Consider the following 18,715-nt stretch of genomic DNA (forward strand, 5'->3'; position numbering starts at 1 on the left):
TTTAAATTGATTGAAAACCTTTGTAGGAAAGAGACAGTCTCTTTTCCTGCTCCCTTTGCGGGGTATTGGCACCATTGACCCTTGATAAATAATAAATAAATAATAAATAATTAATCAATAAAGGCTTGTTCAGTATCCATTAGCCATTAGGGTCCGGGAAAGTGGCCTCTTGAACGTGATTGTTGTGTCAAAGATGCATTTTTAATGGAATTAATCATTGAGTATGAAGGTATTTATTGCGGTAAAATAACTTGTTGAGAGCTCTCATCGGGATTACGAAAAGAACAAGCTTTAAACGTTGGACTCAGTATATTTAAATATATATTTAAGAATCGTCTGGGAGTCCCCACTTTCGGTAAAACCCCGTCCATGCTGGTTTATTATAATTTACGTTTAATATTGAATGGATGCGATGATTTATGGCCACGTAATAGCAACGGAAAATCATAGAAAACAGTTTACTGAAGAGGAGGAATCACGACAGAGCCAGAGCCAGAGCACGAGCAAGCCCGAAAGGACGGGAATATAAATCAGACGTCGAGGCAAACAGAAAATGACAGCACAGGTACACACCGTTTACCTTTAACGCACATTTCCCCAAAGTAATCAACACAGTGGCCGCAGACAAAGCAACCGATCCGGGAAGAGACGGAATGGGGCAGGGTCGGCACAGGGCCGGACCCAGGCAGGAGACGACAGGAGATAGGATCCGGCAGTCGGCAGTCGGTAGTGGGTAGTCGGCACTTGGCGGATGTGGGCCATTTGGACGCCTGCGGCTTCCCCTCAACGGGTGGGAGCCGTGCCAGGGGTCGTCCATGTGGCTGCTACTTAGGCACACATTAACTTTTGGCCTTTTGTTGGCCCCGGTCCCTTTGTCTGGAGGGCCCTATTCTTATCTTAAGGCAATGACTTGACTAGACACAGCTGCTATTATTTCGCTTTGTTTATTCTTGGGGCGCGGGGTCGCCTAAATTTTAAATTATTTAAATAAATTAGACCGCATTCTTCTGCTGTCCGAACAGATTGCCCGCAATTTAGCATGAATGGCATTTAGGTGGATTTTTTTTTGAGCCACTCGTCGAATGTCTGCCACGGGATGCATCCTGGGGCAGGTGGCAAGTGGCAGCCGCAGATCCTTCTCGCCTCAGACTGAAGGCTGTAAAAATTTACAGCCAAAGTTTACAGCCCACAAATGTGCACCGAGTGCCCCGAATTCCCCGAACTTGTATCTAGCACGGAAATGGGGGCCTAAATGCCACCTTGAATTGTTCTGGAAGCCAACTTAAGCGAGTCTTAGCTAACTCTAATCGCCCTGCAATTGTCAAACATTTACATATAAATTGGGGAATAAAAAAATAAAAATAAAAAGGTGGGAAGCATACACGTGGCCACTGCTACACTCAGAGAAAAGTGGCATAGTAAAAAGAAACAACAATATTAAAATAAATAATATTTCTTTTTTTTAAATAAAAGCATGGGGAAATGAAACAGAATTCACTTTGATTCAAAAATAAATGTAGCTATTAAAAACACTTTAACATAAATATAATATATTGAATTTTTAGGAAATAAATTTAATCGAAATTTAAATATGTAGTTTAGATATGAAATTTGTATGATGATCAAATATACATTATTGGCAGGGGGTATACATGTATTCTTAAATCTAAATGTAAATTTTAAAATTTAAACGTTTTATTTGCTTTTTGTAGAGCTGTAAATATTATAGCTATAAGTATTATGGTTTTTTAATTGATGTAAAAGCGAAGCTCAAACTTCAGCTCAATTTTTGTTCTTAATGATGGCTAATTAATTATATCAGTATTTCAGGGGACAACAAGTTGAAGCCATCACTCGCTATGAATCGAAGCGGAAAAGTTATGAGCCGGAGAGACGTTTCAGAGACAGACATTCCATCAAACGTTGCCTTGACGAGGGACAGACTGTATCGTGTAGCTGAACAGTTTGTTATGTCGATGGTCGAGTCGACGATTCGAAGCCTGGATGTGATGTCAACTCATGTATTCCTTCGGCACCCCTCGTATTCGAGTGTGTTTGTAGGTACATAGTTTTTGGCCTGCCGTTTTGTGTGTGTTTCATATTTATGGCAGTCTGTCAATGGCAGCACCAGCGAAAGCAAGCAAATAATACGACATACAATGAGCAAGTACTATACCTCCATACGTATATATGTATATGGATAGATATTCTCGGGTACATATGCACATGTCTGTACTATATATATGTATATTCGAACTGTTTTTATTGCTGCTTGGAGTGGGCCATGGCTCTTCAGACATCGATTGGCCATTTGAAGTGGAATGTCTTTCTCCGTGAACTGCCGATTTTATTAGCTGTTTATAGTGCCAATTAAAGCATACAAAATTAAACATCATATCGGATATCGGAGGCCATAAGGAGGCAGTCGGTTATCGCGTGTTCTTCATTGCATACTTTGACGGGCAGCAACTTTCTGCTAGGAATTGGTTTGAATTTATTTATTTGTTTTTGCTGGATTTTTCGGCTTGTTGTTTGCCATTTTCCTGCTTTTAAGTTATTTATAATTATTTATTTCGGCCAACCCCTGCTCGAAGAGAGACACAGAAGGGAGAGACAGGCAAATGACAAAAACCTTGACAACTTTGCAGTTTTACCAAAGTTTTATGATAAGTTTTTCATCAGAAGACGTAAGGCATGTCGTGCCAAGAAACCAAATAGACATTAGGACAACCGAAGGGTGTGGGGGTAGCAGGCGGAACAGGGACAGGGACAGAGACAGGGGCAGCCAAGCGTTGCAAAAACTGACATCACAATGGTTGACTGTCATCCCATTCTGCACTATGGGTCAAAATATACCACCAACTGGCACGCCACACTCAGCTCATATCCCAGGAATACAATACCTACAGATGGGATGGGAAGCCTGCCGATTTCCATTAGACGACTGTACAAATTGGTCATTTGTTTTAACATTCCTTTGGGAGAAAGGGCCTGTGGATAGGGCCTTAACCACCTTAAAGGCACCATTTCAAGAACAAAATCAGATGCCATTGGTTACGCACCAGAAAGAAGAATGAGAAGAGAATTTAATTACATTTATGGCTCTCTATAATTAAAAGCAAACATATGTACGTATGAATGTGTATATGTATTTGCTTTTAAAATGCAATGCGCCCACAGTGCCAGTGTGAGTGCCAGTGCCGCTTTGACGTGCCATCTGGTGCGGCGGAGACGAGTGAAATGCCTGTGAAAGGCAGAGCAGACGCAGTGAAAAGAAATGTCTCCGGATGTCGTCAACGCAACAACGACGACGAAGGCACGGAAAAATTGTGAAAGCCGCAGATGTCAGGAGCACGGAAACCGAACGAACCCACAGTTACTAGCCACACATACTAGCTGAAGTTCATGAACACGTGTAGTTGGGTGTCTTGGAAGCGCAATAAGTCAGCAACAGCCCAGGGAAACTTTAACTCGAGGCAGGGCGATAATTGGAAGTCGCAAGTCAAATTACTGATTTAAAATTACCGACATAAGCGTGTTGGCCCTAGGCTGGCATTCAGATACTGGTTTTCGTTTACTTAATTTGATTTTAAGCAAATGGCCAGCGGCTCTGGCACAGCTCTGGATTGGCCCAGTAACCCTTTTGAGATGGGAACTACTTCCAAGTTTGCCACATGCCGTCTCAAATCTCCTTCCATCTAAATGGCCCAACTTCCAAGTCAAGTGGAGTTCGGGGCAAATTTATCTTTCGTAAATTCTGCTCGTAAACTGCTATGAAAATTCTGCTGCACAGCCCAGAGCCAGACAGCCAGAGAGACGGATCTGTGTGCCCCGGTTCTTTGGCCTGGTTATAGACAGGCAACAAGCAAAATATTTCATGACCCCTTCGGGGGGGTCTTTGGCATAATTTCTAGGACATTACACCGCCTGGCTGGTGGGGCCCTGACTGCCGTCACGAGTCAAAAAGTTGGGAACAATCAACATTAACATTCATGCGTGCATCAAGCCGGAAGTGCCTATAAGATCTAACCGCAATGTTCTCTCCATGTCCCCATGTCGTATAAGTAATGCTCTGTGAACCCATAGCTCCCTAGACCTCTTCCAACCACATCATTGTATTGTGAGGACGGCCCTCGGGTTCAGGTAAGTGTCCCTCTGTCAGCAGTTAAATTTTCGTCTATCAACACACAATCCATCATCGGGTGCGGGTAGACAGAACATCGTTTTTTTTTCCTCGTACTTCAGCTTCTTTTTTGTTCATCCGCTCGGAAATGTCAATACAAACTGGGGTCTGTCCTAATTATGTGAGCAGTTTTTTTGTTTTCCCTCGAAAAAATATACCGCAATTTATTTGTTTAAGCGAGGGCATGCCACTGACCCCGTTGACAGCCACATTTAGATGGCTTTCTGCCATCGAATTACAGCGAAGCGATGCGATGTTCGGGTGCGGGTGAATTATCTGAGAAATTGATTGATGGCGGTTGCCACATCGGATGAAATATAGACGCAGACACCTGGCAACGGAAATCAAAAGAATCATTTACTTAAGCCGCTCCTTCTTTCTACCTCTATTTTTATCTCTCAGGCATGCCAGAGCTTGACAGCACAGGGAAGTCATCGGGGAATACTACTCAAGAGCCAAAGCCAAAATATATATATTCCAGGTATCAATGTCAGAAAATGAGAAGGTTTTCTTAACGATTGCTAAATTAACAGGCACTCTATCATTGTTTTTCAGACGAGACTTACCAGAGATGTTCGCATATTGTTCGCTTGAAGGCCTATCGAAATTTCTCAAAAGTATTCAGAATGTATAAGCTATCCAATAAAAGTTCAACAAATTATAAGATGCCCCGACAAATACCCTTACAAACGAGCCAGCCACAGCTTCTGTTTGAGAACGATACATCAACATTTAAATTAAATGAAAACAATGTTTTTCCATCCGATTGCAAATCTGCAAGGATAACTCTTCGAATGGCAGAGGCAAATGCGGAAGGCCCAAGGATAAACAAACAGCAGAAGGAGACGGGCGTGTGGCTATGGGTGGGGTTTGCCTATCTCAAGGACTGAGAGCAAACAAACAAAGGAATAGGCCTGGAGATGGAGATGGGGGAAACAACCGCAGAAACAATTTATTATTTGGTGATTCCCCTTCCAGGAAGGTGGAGAGGGAAGTGGCAATATGCAAGTTTGCTTTTACGAACTTGAATAAATAATGAAATCGGTGAGCAAGTGGTCCAAGATGGCACAAGTTAGGACTTACTTGGCCAGGCTCTGGCTTTCTCTGGCCAAATGGCCGCAATATTGACTGGAGTCGAGCCAGCACAAACAATTTTATATACTCGTAGACTGGCTGTCACTCTGCCCAGAGATGGTCCAGAGATGGCCCAAAGATCGACCACGAAAAGCGAACGAAGGGGTGTGAATGTTCGCCCTCTGTCTTTTCGGACACTCTTTCGTCATCTCAGCCAACAAGGGGTTGCTGAAGCTAAGGTTAAGCTCCAATGTCTGCCACTGCGTGTACAATTTCTCAATCATCTTTGTGCACTGGCCAGCGGGCCAAATCCGACTGCAGCCCAGCAACGTCAATCCCTATTAGAACCTTTAACCATCGACCTTTTTTTCGCCCCTGAACTTGATAAAATATGAAAAACCTCACCGAAAATGGAGAGGGCGGGGCGGGGCCGGGGCCGGGGCCGCGTGGAAATTCATGCAGCAACACCAGAACAGAAGCTCAAGCCACTTGGCCTTTGGGAGTTTATGGAAGAGCTTAGCAAACAAAATTATATTCAATTTCCTTTAATGGCCAACATAAAATAGCAGTCAGCAAAAGTAAAGCCGGCCAAAAGCCGCCAGAAAAAAAGTAGGCGTTGCGCCGCGAACTTTCCCAAGGAGCAAATCAGGGCACGAGAAGTTTTTCCCACTCACCATCGTCGTATCCCAACAGTCTCCTCTTCGCAGCCTGCCATTTGCTTTTTGTTAGGTAAGCAACTTGTTTGAAGCACTGCCACTGCTAGTACTTCACAATGGATTATGTTTGGATGTATGTTTATCACCAGATATGAATATTCCATATTGGAGTAGCAGCAGCAGGCGCTGCCAGACGGTATAGGCTGTATACGTGGAAACCGATTAAGTATACGACATGGTGTGCAGTCCATTCAAGCATTCCATTCGTAAGTGTCCCTCTCGAAGCGGTAGCTGAGTAATAAATTAACATACACTCATATTTCACTTGTCCGGCAGTGTGCCAGGCAATTTGTTGAAGATGATTATTGTTAATCGACACATGATCAAAATTATGCACACTCCACGTTTCAGGGAGGAAAATCTGAGGACCCGAGCTGGCCAGAGTTGGATGTATTTGCATAAGTATTTGTCGGCTACGGATTGAACCCTTAGCGAAAGGATAAGCTTGAGCAATAATATATCACGTTCTTTCTGAGCTAAATCAATCGCAAGACGTGAATCATGATGAAAAGGAAATTCCGCAAAACTTTGACAACAAGAAGCGAAGACTTTTTAAAATGTAATTTTTAAATCATCTTTCAATGCCGTTTCTTTATCGATTGAATGGGTTAGCTAGCCACGTTTATGGCATTCCAATAAATTCATTCCCTTGCCAAAATCATTTTATTTTAGGTTGCTGATGAAGGTGTGGAATGCTTTAAGTATCTCTCCTCCCAAGTCCTCCCTTTAGTCCAAGTCCCAAGCTGTTAAGCTTCGTGTAGGAGACAACCTAATCCCACAGATAGAGTCAACAAAAGGAGATGTTTACTATTAGGTTTATCGGCAGCCAAATAGGCGAATTTAATGCGGCTCGTCCATCGTTTTATGGTCGATTTCAGGCTTCAAGCCAAGTCTGAAGTTAGTGCAGACAAGCCCAACGGTTAATACATCAAATTCCAGCGTCTTGACAGCGAGCGTTCCAGTTCTTTTCTCTGGTGCCTTTTGTGTGCCGAAGATAGCGACACTTGTCAGAGGAAGCCTCAGCCACAGCCACAGCCAGGCACAATTCGATTGACATCAAATGAATTGTGAAATTAAACAGACTTGCACAATGACAGCCGCAGAAAGGAAGCCGGGGAAGTCTGAAAAGGATTCCACAAATTGCTTAGAGATTTCTCTTGAATAAACTGTACGGAGAGTGGAGTGGAGTGGCAGGTGGAGCGGGCCAATCAGCTGCCAGTTTCCTGGCAATAAAGATGTGTCGCCGCTTAAAAGTCAACTGTGACAACTATGAAAACGGTCGCACGGTATGTGTTCCATTCATGTGGCCACTTAGCGATGATCATCGCATGTTTGCTTAACCACCGCATTGTTCCCCTTCTACACACTTACCGTATGCGAATCACAAAAGCCAGATCCAGATCCAGATTCGGGCCGAGCCGAGCCCCATTGAGCAATTAGCGAGATTTGGAGCATTTATGCATAAAAGGAGATTTTCCGATTGCATAGAAATAGAAAGCGATTCACGCGCGGGCTTTAATCAAAAAGGATTTCAATCACACACACACACAGTAACAGATGCACCGCCAGCAAATATCAATCAACAATGCGCCGCCTAGAAGCATGCAACAATTTCTATTTTCCTGCTCTTTGTGCAGCCAACGCGTCGTATGAGCAATCAATTTGCATCGAGTTCACTCTACAATAATGTTCAGCACGCGTTGCTTCAATTATTCAGAAGACCGTTGGGATTGAATTGGATTGGATTCGGATTGTAGCCGACAAGATTCGTCGATATTTATCCCAGTTCACTGCTGAGGGAGCCGACAGAAGCGTCCGGTTTGAGGCCCGAAATCGCACTGAGGCGCCGAGACAAGAATAGCGCTTAAGAGGCCAAGCCATCGCCCAATACGTTCCACTCGAATCGGCGCAGGCGCCTACGCCATGGCCGTCTGAGTGGATGCCATTTGGAAAACAGTTTGCGAGTTTTTCAATTGTTGCCCAAAAAGGCAACGAAAGAAGCTACCGCGCTGCATGGTCCTTGCTTCTGGTCAGAATAGAAACACGAATCAGGGATTTCCATTATGTATGTACATCCCTCACAGCTGATCCAGCTGCCAGCAGACTCCTGAGGGATGGGACCTGGCCTCGTCTGCTCTGTTCTGCTGTGGCCTGGCCTGGTCTGGTCTGGTCTTTTATTGCAGCATAAGTCGATGCATGCTGTGAACTTTCGTCTGCCAAGGTGTCCATGGCTCCGTCGAACATTTTATTTGAGACAAAAAACTAACACAGCCCTAAGGTTGCTTCCAGAGATACATATGTGAGACTAGACTTGGCCAAGCTGCAGCTCCCGTTGTGCATTTAAGGTTACCAAAATGTTCCTCGCTGGCTCTCGTTTTCACAAATTAATATATTAAAATACGCCAGAGAAGCACTTAATACAGCCCTTTCTTCCAGAGATATCTGGGACTTTGAACAATAAAGACTCTAGACTGGACCACTTTGATGCACTCTTGCAACGACCAGTTCGGTTTTTTGTGGGTTCATATTCATAGTTCAAAGCGAATCAAGTACGGGTATTTCTATGAATATTTATTGGCTATGAAAGTACCTTGGGGGTTGCGTCAGTCCAAGAAACCGCATTTAATGCCCGCATTTATTCCATTCCATTTCCTCGCCAATCTCTGGCACAGTCCTAACATTAATCTAGTGCTTGTATATGTACATACTTGTACTAGGATATGCAACACCTTTTGCGCTCCCTGACCAGCTCTGCAGGTGGGGGTCCTTTCCTGGTCCTTTGCTCAATGGCTGTATAAAATGCGTTCACAGTTGGCGACAGTCTGCCTAAATGCAATTTCAGGTTTGCTTTTACCTCAGCTCCAGTCCTCGCAGCCTTGCCATTCACTTTATATGTATATCATTACTACCGCTAGTGGCTGTTGGCGGCAATAGCCTGAAGAAATAATTGAATTTGGCGCAGACGAGTTAAAAGACGATTGCCGGCAATCGCGGTGCTCAATTTATTTTCTTACATTGTTGCTGCATTGGCAAAATGGCGATTGAAGAGGTTAAATCAAATTGGTTTAAGGACTCCCCATTGCCAGCTAAACTCTTTACCGTGCCGGCGCAGGAGCCATAAATCGCCACCTTGTCAATTGTCACGGTCCGAAAGATAGATAGAGAGATACCCTGATACGGACCGGGATCAGCTCAGGCGCTGCTAATTATGAACCCCGTTAGGAAAAACACACCCAGGGAGAGACGGACAGGTGAGCAGTGAGCCGAGCTGTCAATTGATGACACACTTCTCAGATGGGCCAAACCCCGAGTATCATGCAGGCACTTTTAATGGCAGCTTTGGCCATGTGACAACATTATAGCATTGCCCAGGCCCCAGAATCGAAACGAAATCCAATTTATAGGTGTACCCAGACATAAATCACAGTCTGACCAAACAGAGTCGTGTCAGGCATTAGCGTGTTTGAATTTGCAGTGGGTCGACTTCTTCCAGCATCATCCAACTCGTATTCCCAATCGAAACACATGGCAAAAGGCGATTATTTCCCATTTTCTAATGCCAATTTGCATGGTTTTCCTGGTATTTAGTTCCTGTTCCGCCACACGTCCACTGCAATTCGCCCACACATTCGTATATTTTTTTCTTGCGTTCTTTCATATGCCTTGGTCTGACGTTTAACTTTATTTACGTCTCCTGCGACACGCGCCACTGCCTCAAATTGTGGCTCAATGCACATCGTTCCCATCTCTGGCACTCCCCCTTCACATGTCCGTTCAGCTGACAATTACAACCCATTTGTTGCTGTTGCTGTTGCTGTTGCTCTTGCTGCAACTGTCGCCTGGTGTTGCTCTCGGTTGTTGGGGCTGGCTTATTTAGCATGCAGATGGCAAGACACGCGCGTCAACGTCCATTGAGTTCTATTCCCCATGCAGCTAATGGCTCCATCGTGATGGAATGCTCAGAATAGAGAATATCTGAGGAGTGTGTGTATTACGTAGTGGAGCACAGGACCCTCCAGGTCCAATCAGTGCCTGTGCAGACCCTTAAAAGTTCCACCAAATGTACTCGCAATCGTAATTTAAGTTACTCTCCCTCGCTATAGGCCGAAAATACACGCATCCCTTTTCCTAATTGCTCACACACGCGCGCATTAAAGTTTTGAGATAAAATTAACGCTGCCGGCCACTGTTTTGGGTCGCCGCGATGAGATTGTAAAAGGTGTTCTTAAAAACGAAATTTCTCTGAAATCATATTAAATATCCAGAAGCACCGAAGCTCATGAAATGTTAAAAACAATAACCATAAACTCAACGTTTGGCGGAACACACGGCGAAAGAAAAAGACTGGTCTTCCCGCTTAGCCGCCGCTGGGGAACAGCCCGTCCAACATGACCGGAACGTGGCCGCACGCCATTTTGTTTGGAGGTAACACGAGCTTGGTGCATGTTACAGCATGATTAATTCGTGTTGATAAACAGTTATTTTAATTAATCGCCAGGTGTCGGTGGTGTGGCTTCAGGTGCTGCCCGAGCTTTTCTGCTCGAAAACATTTAAATTTGAATTTAAATCGACTACTGGTCACTGCGGGCTATTCCCTGAATATCCCAATTGGTGTGACGTTTTGTCGGTTTGAATAAATTTGAAAAATGGCGCCTTCGCCTCGACGGCGACGGCGACAACGACCACGCCGGTAGAATGGAAATGCATTTATCACTGCTCCATTGGATAGTCAACAGCCAGTTTATCTGAAATTAAAAATCGTTTCCACCTGAGTTTATGCCAGCCCTTTTGCTGCCAATACTTGCACTCTGCATTCTCCTTTGTCCATTCATAGTGGACTGGACCCTGAAGTTCTTGCAAGTTACCGTCATTTTCTAGCCACAACAAACTTTTCTCCATAATTAAAACCCAACGAAACTTTTAGCTACCGCTTTGGAAAGAGAACTCACAGAAAATACCTAAAAATTGAGAGCACAAACATGAGTAAATTTCTAATTTGCGACATGTTTCGGTCAATTTGTATAGATCTCAAACAAATACGGTTGAACTTTTTCACCTTTGTACGAAAGTTTTTCCTCTAAACTCCTCTAAAATGAAAATTGTTAAATCAAAAAAAAAAATGAGGGATGCTGTGAGGGATTTGAAAATAAGTATAAACAATATTGAATAAAAATCCCGTACCAACTAAATTCCGACATTGAATGGGAGACCGTTTATGGTCAAAATTTATATTGGTAGACTCCTTTAAAAAAAAAAACGAGGGGGAACGTTGTGAGTTGCTGCGGAGACCGAAACTCTACAGTTATACCCGATACTAAGTCAGTATGGCTCTCCTCCGGCAGACGCGCGAATATTAAACGACACGACAAAGAGTGCGTGCGAGAGAGACAGAAAATCAGGCTGAGCGTGACGTCGGGCGCTGCGTAGCCACTGCAAATTGATTTGTTTCTTTTGGCTATATTCAGATTCAGCAACAGGATATATATGGTCATTCTCTATGATTATGCGTTTTTAGTTTTCTCGAATCTGCAATATTGTGGATGCAACAGATTTTCGTCCTTTGTAAGGCGGAACGCCGTATAAGCTGCTTGACCCGACAGCTACATTTAAATGATATTTTAAGTCAGAATTTTGTTTGGACAAAAAATAAGAACATTTATTGATAATAATGCATTTTGAATAAACTTCATTCATTCTTAAAAAAGGAGCATTCACGAAAGGGTGAAATATACTTTAACCACCGCACGGTTGATGCCGTAGGCCAGAAAGTGGAACTCGAACATGTAATCGCCCTCGGGAAAGGTCAGTGTTTTTGAGAATCGGTTATTGATCCGCTCGATGGTAAGCTTATCCACTATTATATCATGCTATAGAATATACATAAATATTTACATCATCAAAGAATCGTCTCTTTACTTACATCGTAGGGACATGAATGATTCATATTTGAATAGTCTTTGAAGATCTCATAAAAATACCTTACGACGGGGAAGGATTTTGGACGTTTAAGGAAATTGCAGCCATTCACAGTGAAATTGTAAAGGAAAGGTTTATATCCACTGAATCGCTTGTACAGTCCAAATTTTGTCTGAAATGCAAAAAATTACAACAAAATTCGCTCAGCTCACCTTTACATCCATACCGAGAATTTGGTAACGGGAACTTGAAACAGATTGACTTTCAGCGATAGATATTTGTAGCTCCGGTTCACAGATTTCAGGTAACAATATTCAAAATCGGAGAATTCCTTGTCCTCAGAATTGCACTTTATGTTCGTGAACTCCACTCGACAAGCGATCTTCAAGGTGTTGGTAATTGGTTGTTCAAATATTTTACACTTTACACTTACCTTAACGACGAAATAGGACATGACCAGGAGGTACACCAAAACATTGGGAGTAGAACACATCACGTACATGAAGCCACGACGACTAAATTCAATCGAAAGCTTTTCATATATCCAATACTATTTTTATAAAACTCATTATTAATCAATTTCGGTCAACGATCATTAAAAAAAACCTATTTAGTTAAGGTCTATTGATCAAGAGTTAGCTCTGGATTTTAAGAGAGACCAGACAGGTCACTGGACCAGACAGCAAAGGAAAATAAGTTCTTGAGTTTCCTACGGGACTGCCGCGAGGCTCTGGTTCGCAGGGACGGGCGACCCGCCTTTGACCATTGCGGAGTCGCTCCAGCACTCTTAATTTCCCCCCGACATTGGGGGACCTTGACCTTAGGTCCTTGGACCTTGACCTTAGGGCGTCCACCTCGATTTCTTAAAGGAACTGAGAGAGGGACTAGAATTATTTAATCAACAAAAACGTGTCCCTTGCTGTGAGGGATTCGAAAATAAGTATAAATAATATTGAATTAAAATCCCGTACCAAATAAACTCCGACATTGAATGGGACTTTACAGTAGATCAGAGTGGAAAAATATTTAAAAAACGCGTAAATATATTTTGTTCAATAAAAATCCAAAAATTACATTTATTTTTCATGCCTAGTTCTCAGATACAATAAAAGCTAGATCAACCAAATTTTATATCAAGACTTCTCCAACAAATTAAAAATAAATGTTATTTTCAGTTTTTTCAATTAAAATTGGGGAAAAAATTGTTTTCTGTATTCCAAATTGCCGTAACATATTTCCTCACATTGAATTATTTATACATTCTATAAGAATAGGATAAAATGGAATTGAACAAAACTACATATACCAAATAAGCTGTAGGCTATAAGCACAATCCCCGCCAGCTCCACACGTGATTGTTATATTTGATAAAATATTCCAATAGAATTATAATAACATTTAGTCGTGGTCTATTGATCAACGGCTTAATCATAGCATTAATACCATTTTGCCGAAACCGGAAAATAAATATCCTCTTTCCATTATCCATTAACATTCTAAACATAGTAGAAATTCTACTGTTAAGCTATTAAGCGTTTTTAATAACTGTTGCGAGTTTTGAATTTAATAAAAGTCCAGAGTTTGTATATAATTCACCATTGTCGTGCCCTATGTAGCAAGCATAGACGCGAGCGAGAGAGCAGGATAGCCCGAGCGCTATAGAGCTACTAGGGGCCGCTGCTAAGCCGAGTACGAAAGATTGATAGAGGCAATGTAAAGAGATGAAAGAATTCCGTAAAAAATGATCTTTAGAGAGGGCATTGCAAATGACAGCCAACAACCAAATGCATTTCTTTCGCGCCGTACCACTGGAAATAATTTACAATATTTAAGCTGCTTGACCCGACAGCTACATTTAAATGATATTTTAAGTCAGATTTTTGTTTGGACAAAACATAAGAACATTTATTGATAATAATGCATATTGAATAAACATCTTTCGTTCCTAGAGCATGAGCATTCACGAAAGGGTGAAATATATTTTAACCACCGCACGGTTGATTCCGTAGGCCAGAAAGTGCAAGTGGATCAAGTAATCGCCCGAGGGAAAGTCCAGAGTTTTCGAGAATCGGTTATTGATATGCTCGATGGTAAGCTTATCCAATAGTAGATCATGCTATAAAATATACATAAATATTTACATCATCAAAGAATCATCTCTTCACTTACATCGTAGGGACATGAATGATTCATATTTGAAAAATCTTTAATTAACTCATAAAAATATGATACAATGGGAAAGGTTTTTTGATGTTTAAGGAATTTGCAGGCATCCACAGTTAAATTGTAAAGGAATGGTTTATATCCACTGAATCGCTTGTACAGTCCTATGTTCGTCTGAAATGCAACAAAATTACAACCTAAAATTCGGTGAGCTCACCTTTACAAACATACCGAAACATTGGTAACGGGAACTTGAAACAGATTGACTTTCAGCGATAGATATTTGTAGCTCCGGTTCACAGATTTCAGATAACAATATTCAAAATCGGAGAATTCCTTGTCCTCAGAATTGCACTTTATGTTCGTGAACTCCACTCGACAAGCGATCTTCGAGGTGTTGGTAATTGGTTGTTCAAATATTTTACACTTTACACTTACCTTAACGACAAAATAGGACATGACCAGGAGGTACACCAAAACATTGGGAGTAGAACACATCACGCACATGAAGCCCCGACGACTAAATTCAATCTAAAGCTTTTTATATATCCAATACTATTTTTATAGAACTCATTATTAATCAATTTCGGTCAACGATCATTCAAAAAAACATATTTAGTTAAGGTCTATTGATCACGAGTTTGCTCTGGATTTTAAGAGAGAAATGAGAATCGATCGAAGAGTTTTTATACCCAATATGAGTATTGGGGTATATTAGATTTGTGGTGTAAATGGATGTAACATCCAGAAGTACATATGTATATACATAGATCATTGATCAACATCAATAGCCGACTCGATAGAGCCGTGTCTGTCTGTCCGTCGCCTGCTCAAAGACTATAAGAGCTAGAGCAACGACAAATAAAATATTTCAACAATGAATTAAAATATGAAAAAATTTCAAAATTTGCACAAGTACTGCTTATATTGCCAGTTTCGAATGCATCATGTGAAAGAATTTTCTCCGAAGTGCACTTAATAAAAAAAAAATACAAGAAATAGATTTAAGAATATAAATGTTTCAAATATTTTATATGTGAGACAAGGTCTAAGGAAGAACAACGGTTGCGAGAATTTTGAGCCCTATAGTACGGCTTACACGCAATATAGCGACTTTTTTGTTGATCTTTTTCGTTTAAATCTGTTTTTACAATAAATACAATAAAAGCAAGGATTAAAAACTATTCAGTCTTGTAGAAAATTTATTCATTAATAAGATAAAACTATGTGGGCATTGCTGAGAGATTTAGTTAGTCAGCATTATTCAATGGAATATCAAAATTGAGCAATTTCCTTTTTCGTTTGTTTTGATTGACCTATTTCGCTACTTGTTTTTTGTTTGACTTTTTTCGCTAAAACCTCTTTTTACGCAAAATGCAATAAAAGCAAGTATTAAGAATACATCAGTTAATTAGAAAATTAATTCATCAATCGTATAAAATTATAATGGCACGGCTAAATGTTCTATATAGCTAGTAATATTCGTCGGAATATCAAAAACGAGGAATATGTAAAATAGAACTTGAATTCGTCGGTATATTTACGGTATATTTTGAAAATGAGGCGGTATGTTTCGGTATATTTCTGAGGGTCGGACGGTATATTTCGATATATATCGATAGATCCGCGGTCACACTGCAGAAAACACAAAAATTTGTATAAAATTTGAATTTTATTTCTGGAATTCTGTATATATCTGTATATTCTCTCTAATTCTTTCTAATCCTCTCTGGATTAAGCAAACCCGTTGATAAAGAGCTCTTGACACAGACCAACTGGCCCGCTCATGACCCAACACTAATGGCGTTGCGCAGCCGCAAACATGTCATGGCCTGGAAAATTGTTAATAGCGTTTGAAAACTTTACCGCTGGCTTGCCAGCCTTGGCAAATGAGAAAAATGCAACGCTCTGTCCCAGCTGCTGTGACTGCAATTGTAAATGCTGTCGGGGACTCATACAAAAGTACGTTGCCTTCAATGGAGAACCTGTTGCTCCCTCCTCCACTGCTGGCGATGTCCAGAAAATGATGCTCTTCAGCACAGCGGACATGATGCTGTTGCTACAGTCGGCCCAGGCGCGCGACAATTTCTGGACCAATAATTTCTACAAGGCCAATCTTCATGGAGATTATCAGGCGATTGGTGATGCCTTTACATCGAAGCGGAGACAGGTTGATCTTGGGAAGCTAGAGGGAATTATGGACACCATTACAACTGGCTATCGACGCGCGGTGGGCCTTCTTGCGGGCACCGAGGCCCATACAGCGCTCCGACCAAAGGCAGTAGCCCCATTCTATCCAGGTCTGCGTTGCGGCTGCCTAGATTGTGAGAAATGGCCCTGGCGAGCCCTTAAGCAGGTGGAGGCGCATCAGCGTGAGCACAATATGGGCGACAACTGGCACTGTCAGATCTGCTATCGGAGCTTCTACCTTCAACACATGATCTGCTCCCACCTTAGGAGGAGCGTAAGGCGAGGCGGCTTCGGACAGCTAATGGAGAACGAAACCTACAAACAGCTGCTGGAGGACCAACGTCAACAGGAAGGGCAATCGAGCCGGGCGCCTCCTAATATCCAGGAGATGACAATCAGCATGCCGCAGGGCGTCCACCTCGATTTCATAAAGGAACTAAAAGTGGGCCCTTTGAGACGTAAACGTTGCACTCTTAGCAAATGTCCGCGATGTAAACACGAGTATCACTTTCCTTTCAGCCATCAGCTTCACATGCGCCGTCATCAAGAACAGGGCAAGGATACGATGACACCTTGCCCCACCTGTAGGCGGTCTTTCCGTACGCGTCTTTGTCTTCTGAAGCATCAGAAAAGAGCTCGCATGGCATGTCGTCTAAAATACCGGCCGTTCAGTTGTCGCAGCTGCCGCTGGAGATTCCAAATATGGTCTGCCCTGAGGGCCCATGTGCACCGGCTGCATCAGCGAAGGAAACCATGTCTGATATGCCAGAAGCCCACAGTGAGTCGATGTTGCTGCGCCCACTCTGCCAAAGAGTGCCGTGAGGCCATTAAGAAGCATCGAGAGCAGTTGCGCCTGCAGCGTGGACCCCCGAAGGTGAACAGAAAGCGGCCCAAGCCGGTGTGCAGCATCTGCTCGCAAGAGTTTGGCAACAACTTCCTTCTGAAAGTGCACATGAATAAAAAGCATTTACACCGGCGTGATTTTTCGTGCGAAATGTGTGGATTGGCATTCAACAGTCAGGGCTTGATGCAAGTCCACCGACAAGCGGTCCATCTAATGACTAAGAAAATCCACTGCAAGGTCTGTGATCTCACCATCAAGGATAAGAGCAATTATAGGCGTCACTGCCAGAGCCAGAGACACCTGGATCAGTTGGCCCAAGAAGCCAAGGACCGCGGCGAAACCTTAGAGATGAAGTCTTTCAAAATCCGGAAACCAAGTGTTCCAGTTCACTGTGCGCCGTGTGGAGTCACACTCAAAAGCGATATCAATCAGCATCTCCAGACTATTAAGCATAAGCGAAATTATACAAAATCAAAAGCAATTAAAGCGGAAAGAGAAGATTCCTTGGAACAATCCAACGAGCGACAGGATGCTGTTGGCTCGGAGCCGTGTAGATTCCAGAAACCCGAAAAAGTGAGCTACTGCGACACCTGTAATCATACGATCATTGGAACTATGCACAGGCACTTTAAATCAAAAAAGCATAGGGATAAGATGATAAATGTCCAAGAAAAAAGAGCGACCAAGGGGGATTCTTAAGTCATATTTTTAATCCCCGATAGTTATTTTCAAACTTATAACGCAGCCGTCAACTCTGGTGTTTTCTATTGTAATATCAAAAATGGATGCACAAGAAAAACTATTATTGTTTGTATTATTTTCACGGTTTAATTCAAGCTGTTACCCTGTTTAAATAAAGGGGGTGTATATGTGTGGCAGATCGAGGAATCGGATCTGATTGAGCCGGATGGCATCGCTGTCGACTAAATGTACAGTAGCATTTACTGGCATGAAGTCGGCACGTGGTTTTGTGGAAGGTGGTGGACCAGTCGCGTTCCCTGGTCTTCGAGCAGCGTCGCGGCTGCATGTACTGGATAGACTCCATTGATCAAGACGACGGGCCAGAGCCGCAGCCCAACGACAAGCGGCAAGTAGGGGCGAATGCGTGCAAGATCAACAACGGGGGGTTCTCCAGATCGAAGCCAAAAGTCACAGCATCAAGCTATTGCTGGCAAATGGCATAAATGAGCTCTGCAATGAATGGATCATGGCGGCTCCGGGAACACTTCGTGCACCGACAAGATATACGTGATCAAAGACTTCTTATCCGGTTTGTTGTTGTCCCGTCTGTAAAAGACTATTAGGTGGTAGCTATAGCATCAAAGATTGTCTTACCAATAGACGTCCCACAGACGCGGAACTCCGAACTCCTTCCTGACGTTCTTCTCCCGAGCGATGGTTGCGATCCCGTGTCATTCACCTGCTGGTAAATGGTGTTCGACTAGATTGCCGCTGTAGGGGATCTCAGCCTCCACTCGTTTTCCACTCGTTTACATTTGGCCTCTTGATGTTGGCCCCATTCTCCAACAGAAAAATGACTAGTTACGAGGTTTTTACGTGGAACAAGTCCTTTTGTGGATTTTTGAATTTGTTTATCGAGCTACAAATCAGCTGAGAAAATCCTTTTAT

At 42.6% G+C, this 18,715-nt stretch overlaps 4 protein-coding genes and 1 long non-coding RNA gene across 5 annotated transcripts in view; 2 read left to right on the forward strand and 3 right to left on the reverse strand.

Moving 5' to 3' along the window:
- Positions 1-7,768, reverse strand: part of LOC6593035 (negative elongation factor A) — a 39,603-nt gene extending 31,835 nt beyond the window's left edge. Inside the window, exon 1 of the mRNA XM_002017676.2 lies at positions 7,345-7,768. The gene's annotated coding sequence lies outside the window, so the exon portion shown is untranslated. The remainder of the gene's footprint in view (positions 1-7,344) is intronic.
- On the forward strand, positions 3,216-4,814 carry LOC113565118. Its single transcript, XR_003408453.1, has 3 exons — positions 3,216-4,143; positions 4,586-4,664; positions 4,739-4,814. It is a non-coding gene; the product is annotated as an uncharacterized LOC113565118 (long non-coding RNA).
- Positions 7,769-11,684: 3,916 nt separating the features above from the next.
- On the reverse strand, positions 11,685-12,382 carry LOC6593032. Its single transcript, XM_002017673.2, has 4 exons — positions 12,323-12,382; positions 12,116-12,271; positions 11,894-12,061; positions 11,685-11,840 (listed from the first exon to the last, which is right to left on the reverse strand). The coding sequence occupies exons 1-4, from the start codon at positions 12,380-12,382 to the stop codon at positions 11,685-11,687; spliced, it is 540 nt and encodes a 179-aa protein (XP_002017709.2).
- Positions 12,383-13,849: 1,467 nt separating this feature from the next.
- On the reverse strand, positions 13,850-14,550 carry LOC6593031. The gene is made up of 3 exons (XM_026985636.1): positions 14,284-14,550; positions 14,059-14,226; positions 13,850-14,005 (listed from the first exon to the last, which is right to left on the reverse strand). The coding sequence occupies exons 1-3, from the start codon at positions 14,548-14,550 to the stop codon at positions 13,850-13,852; spliced, it is 591 nt and encodes a 196-aa protein (XP_026841437.1).
- A 1,190-nt stretch (positions 14,551-15,740) lies between these two features.
- On the forward strand, positions 15,741-18,373 carry LOC6592972 (zinc finger protein 658). The gene has a single exon (XM_002017671.2). It carries the CDS (start codon positions 15,875-15,877, stop codon positions 17,783-17,785), a length of 1,911 nt encoding a protein of 636 aa, XP_002017707.1. The 5' UTR covers positions 15,741-15,874; the 3' UTR covers positions 17,786-18,373.
- Positions 18,374-18,715: the final 342 nt, after the last annotated feature.

Source organism: Drosophila persimilis, unplaced genomic scaffold (genome assembly GCF_003286085.1).
Source record: "Drosophila persimilis strain 14011-0111.01,24,50 unplaced genomic scaffold, DperRS2 tig00000002-arrow-pilon, whole genome shotgun sequence".
Taxonomy (NCBI): Eukaryota; Metazoa; Arthropoda; class Insecta; order Diptera; family Drosophilidae; genus Drosophila; species Drosophila persimilis.

Bases quoted from the DNA above. Each gene is read 5' to 3' on its own strand.
- LOC6593032 (XM_002017673.2), bottom strand. From the start codon at position 12,382: ATGTGTTCTACTCCCAATGTTTTGGTGTACCTCCTGGTCATGTCCTAT. The intron at 12,272-12,322 runs GTAAGTGTAAAG...AACACCTTGAAG, and splicing joins TGTCCTATTTCGTCGTTAAG to ATCGCTTGTCGAGTGGAGTT. The intron at 12,062-12,115 runs GTATGGATGTAA...TTTGCATTTCAG, and splicing joins TTCCCGTTACCAAATTCTCG to ACAAAATTTGGACTGTACAA.
- LOC6593031 (XM_026985636.1), bottom strand. From the start codon at position 14,550: ATGTGTTCTACTCCCAATGTTTTGGTGTACCTCCTGGTCATGTCCTAT. The intron at 14,227-14,283 runs GTATGTTTGTAA...GTTGCATTTCAG, and splicing joins TTCCCGTTACCAATGTTTCG to ACGAACATAGGACTGTACAA. The intron at 14,006-14,058 runs GTAAGTGAAGAG...TATATTTTATAG, and splicing joins ATCATTCATGTCCCTACGAT to CATGATCTACTATTGGATAA.
- LOC6592972 (XM_002017671.2), top strand. From the start codon at position 15,875: ATGTCATGGCCTGGAAAATTGTTAATAGCGTTTGAAAACTTTACCGCT.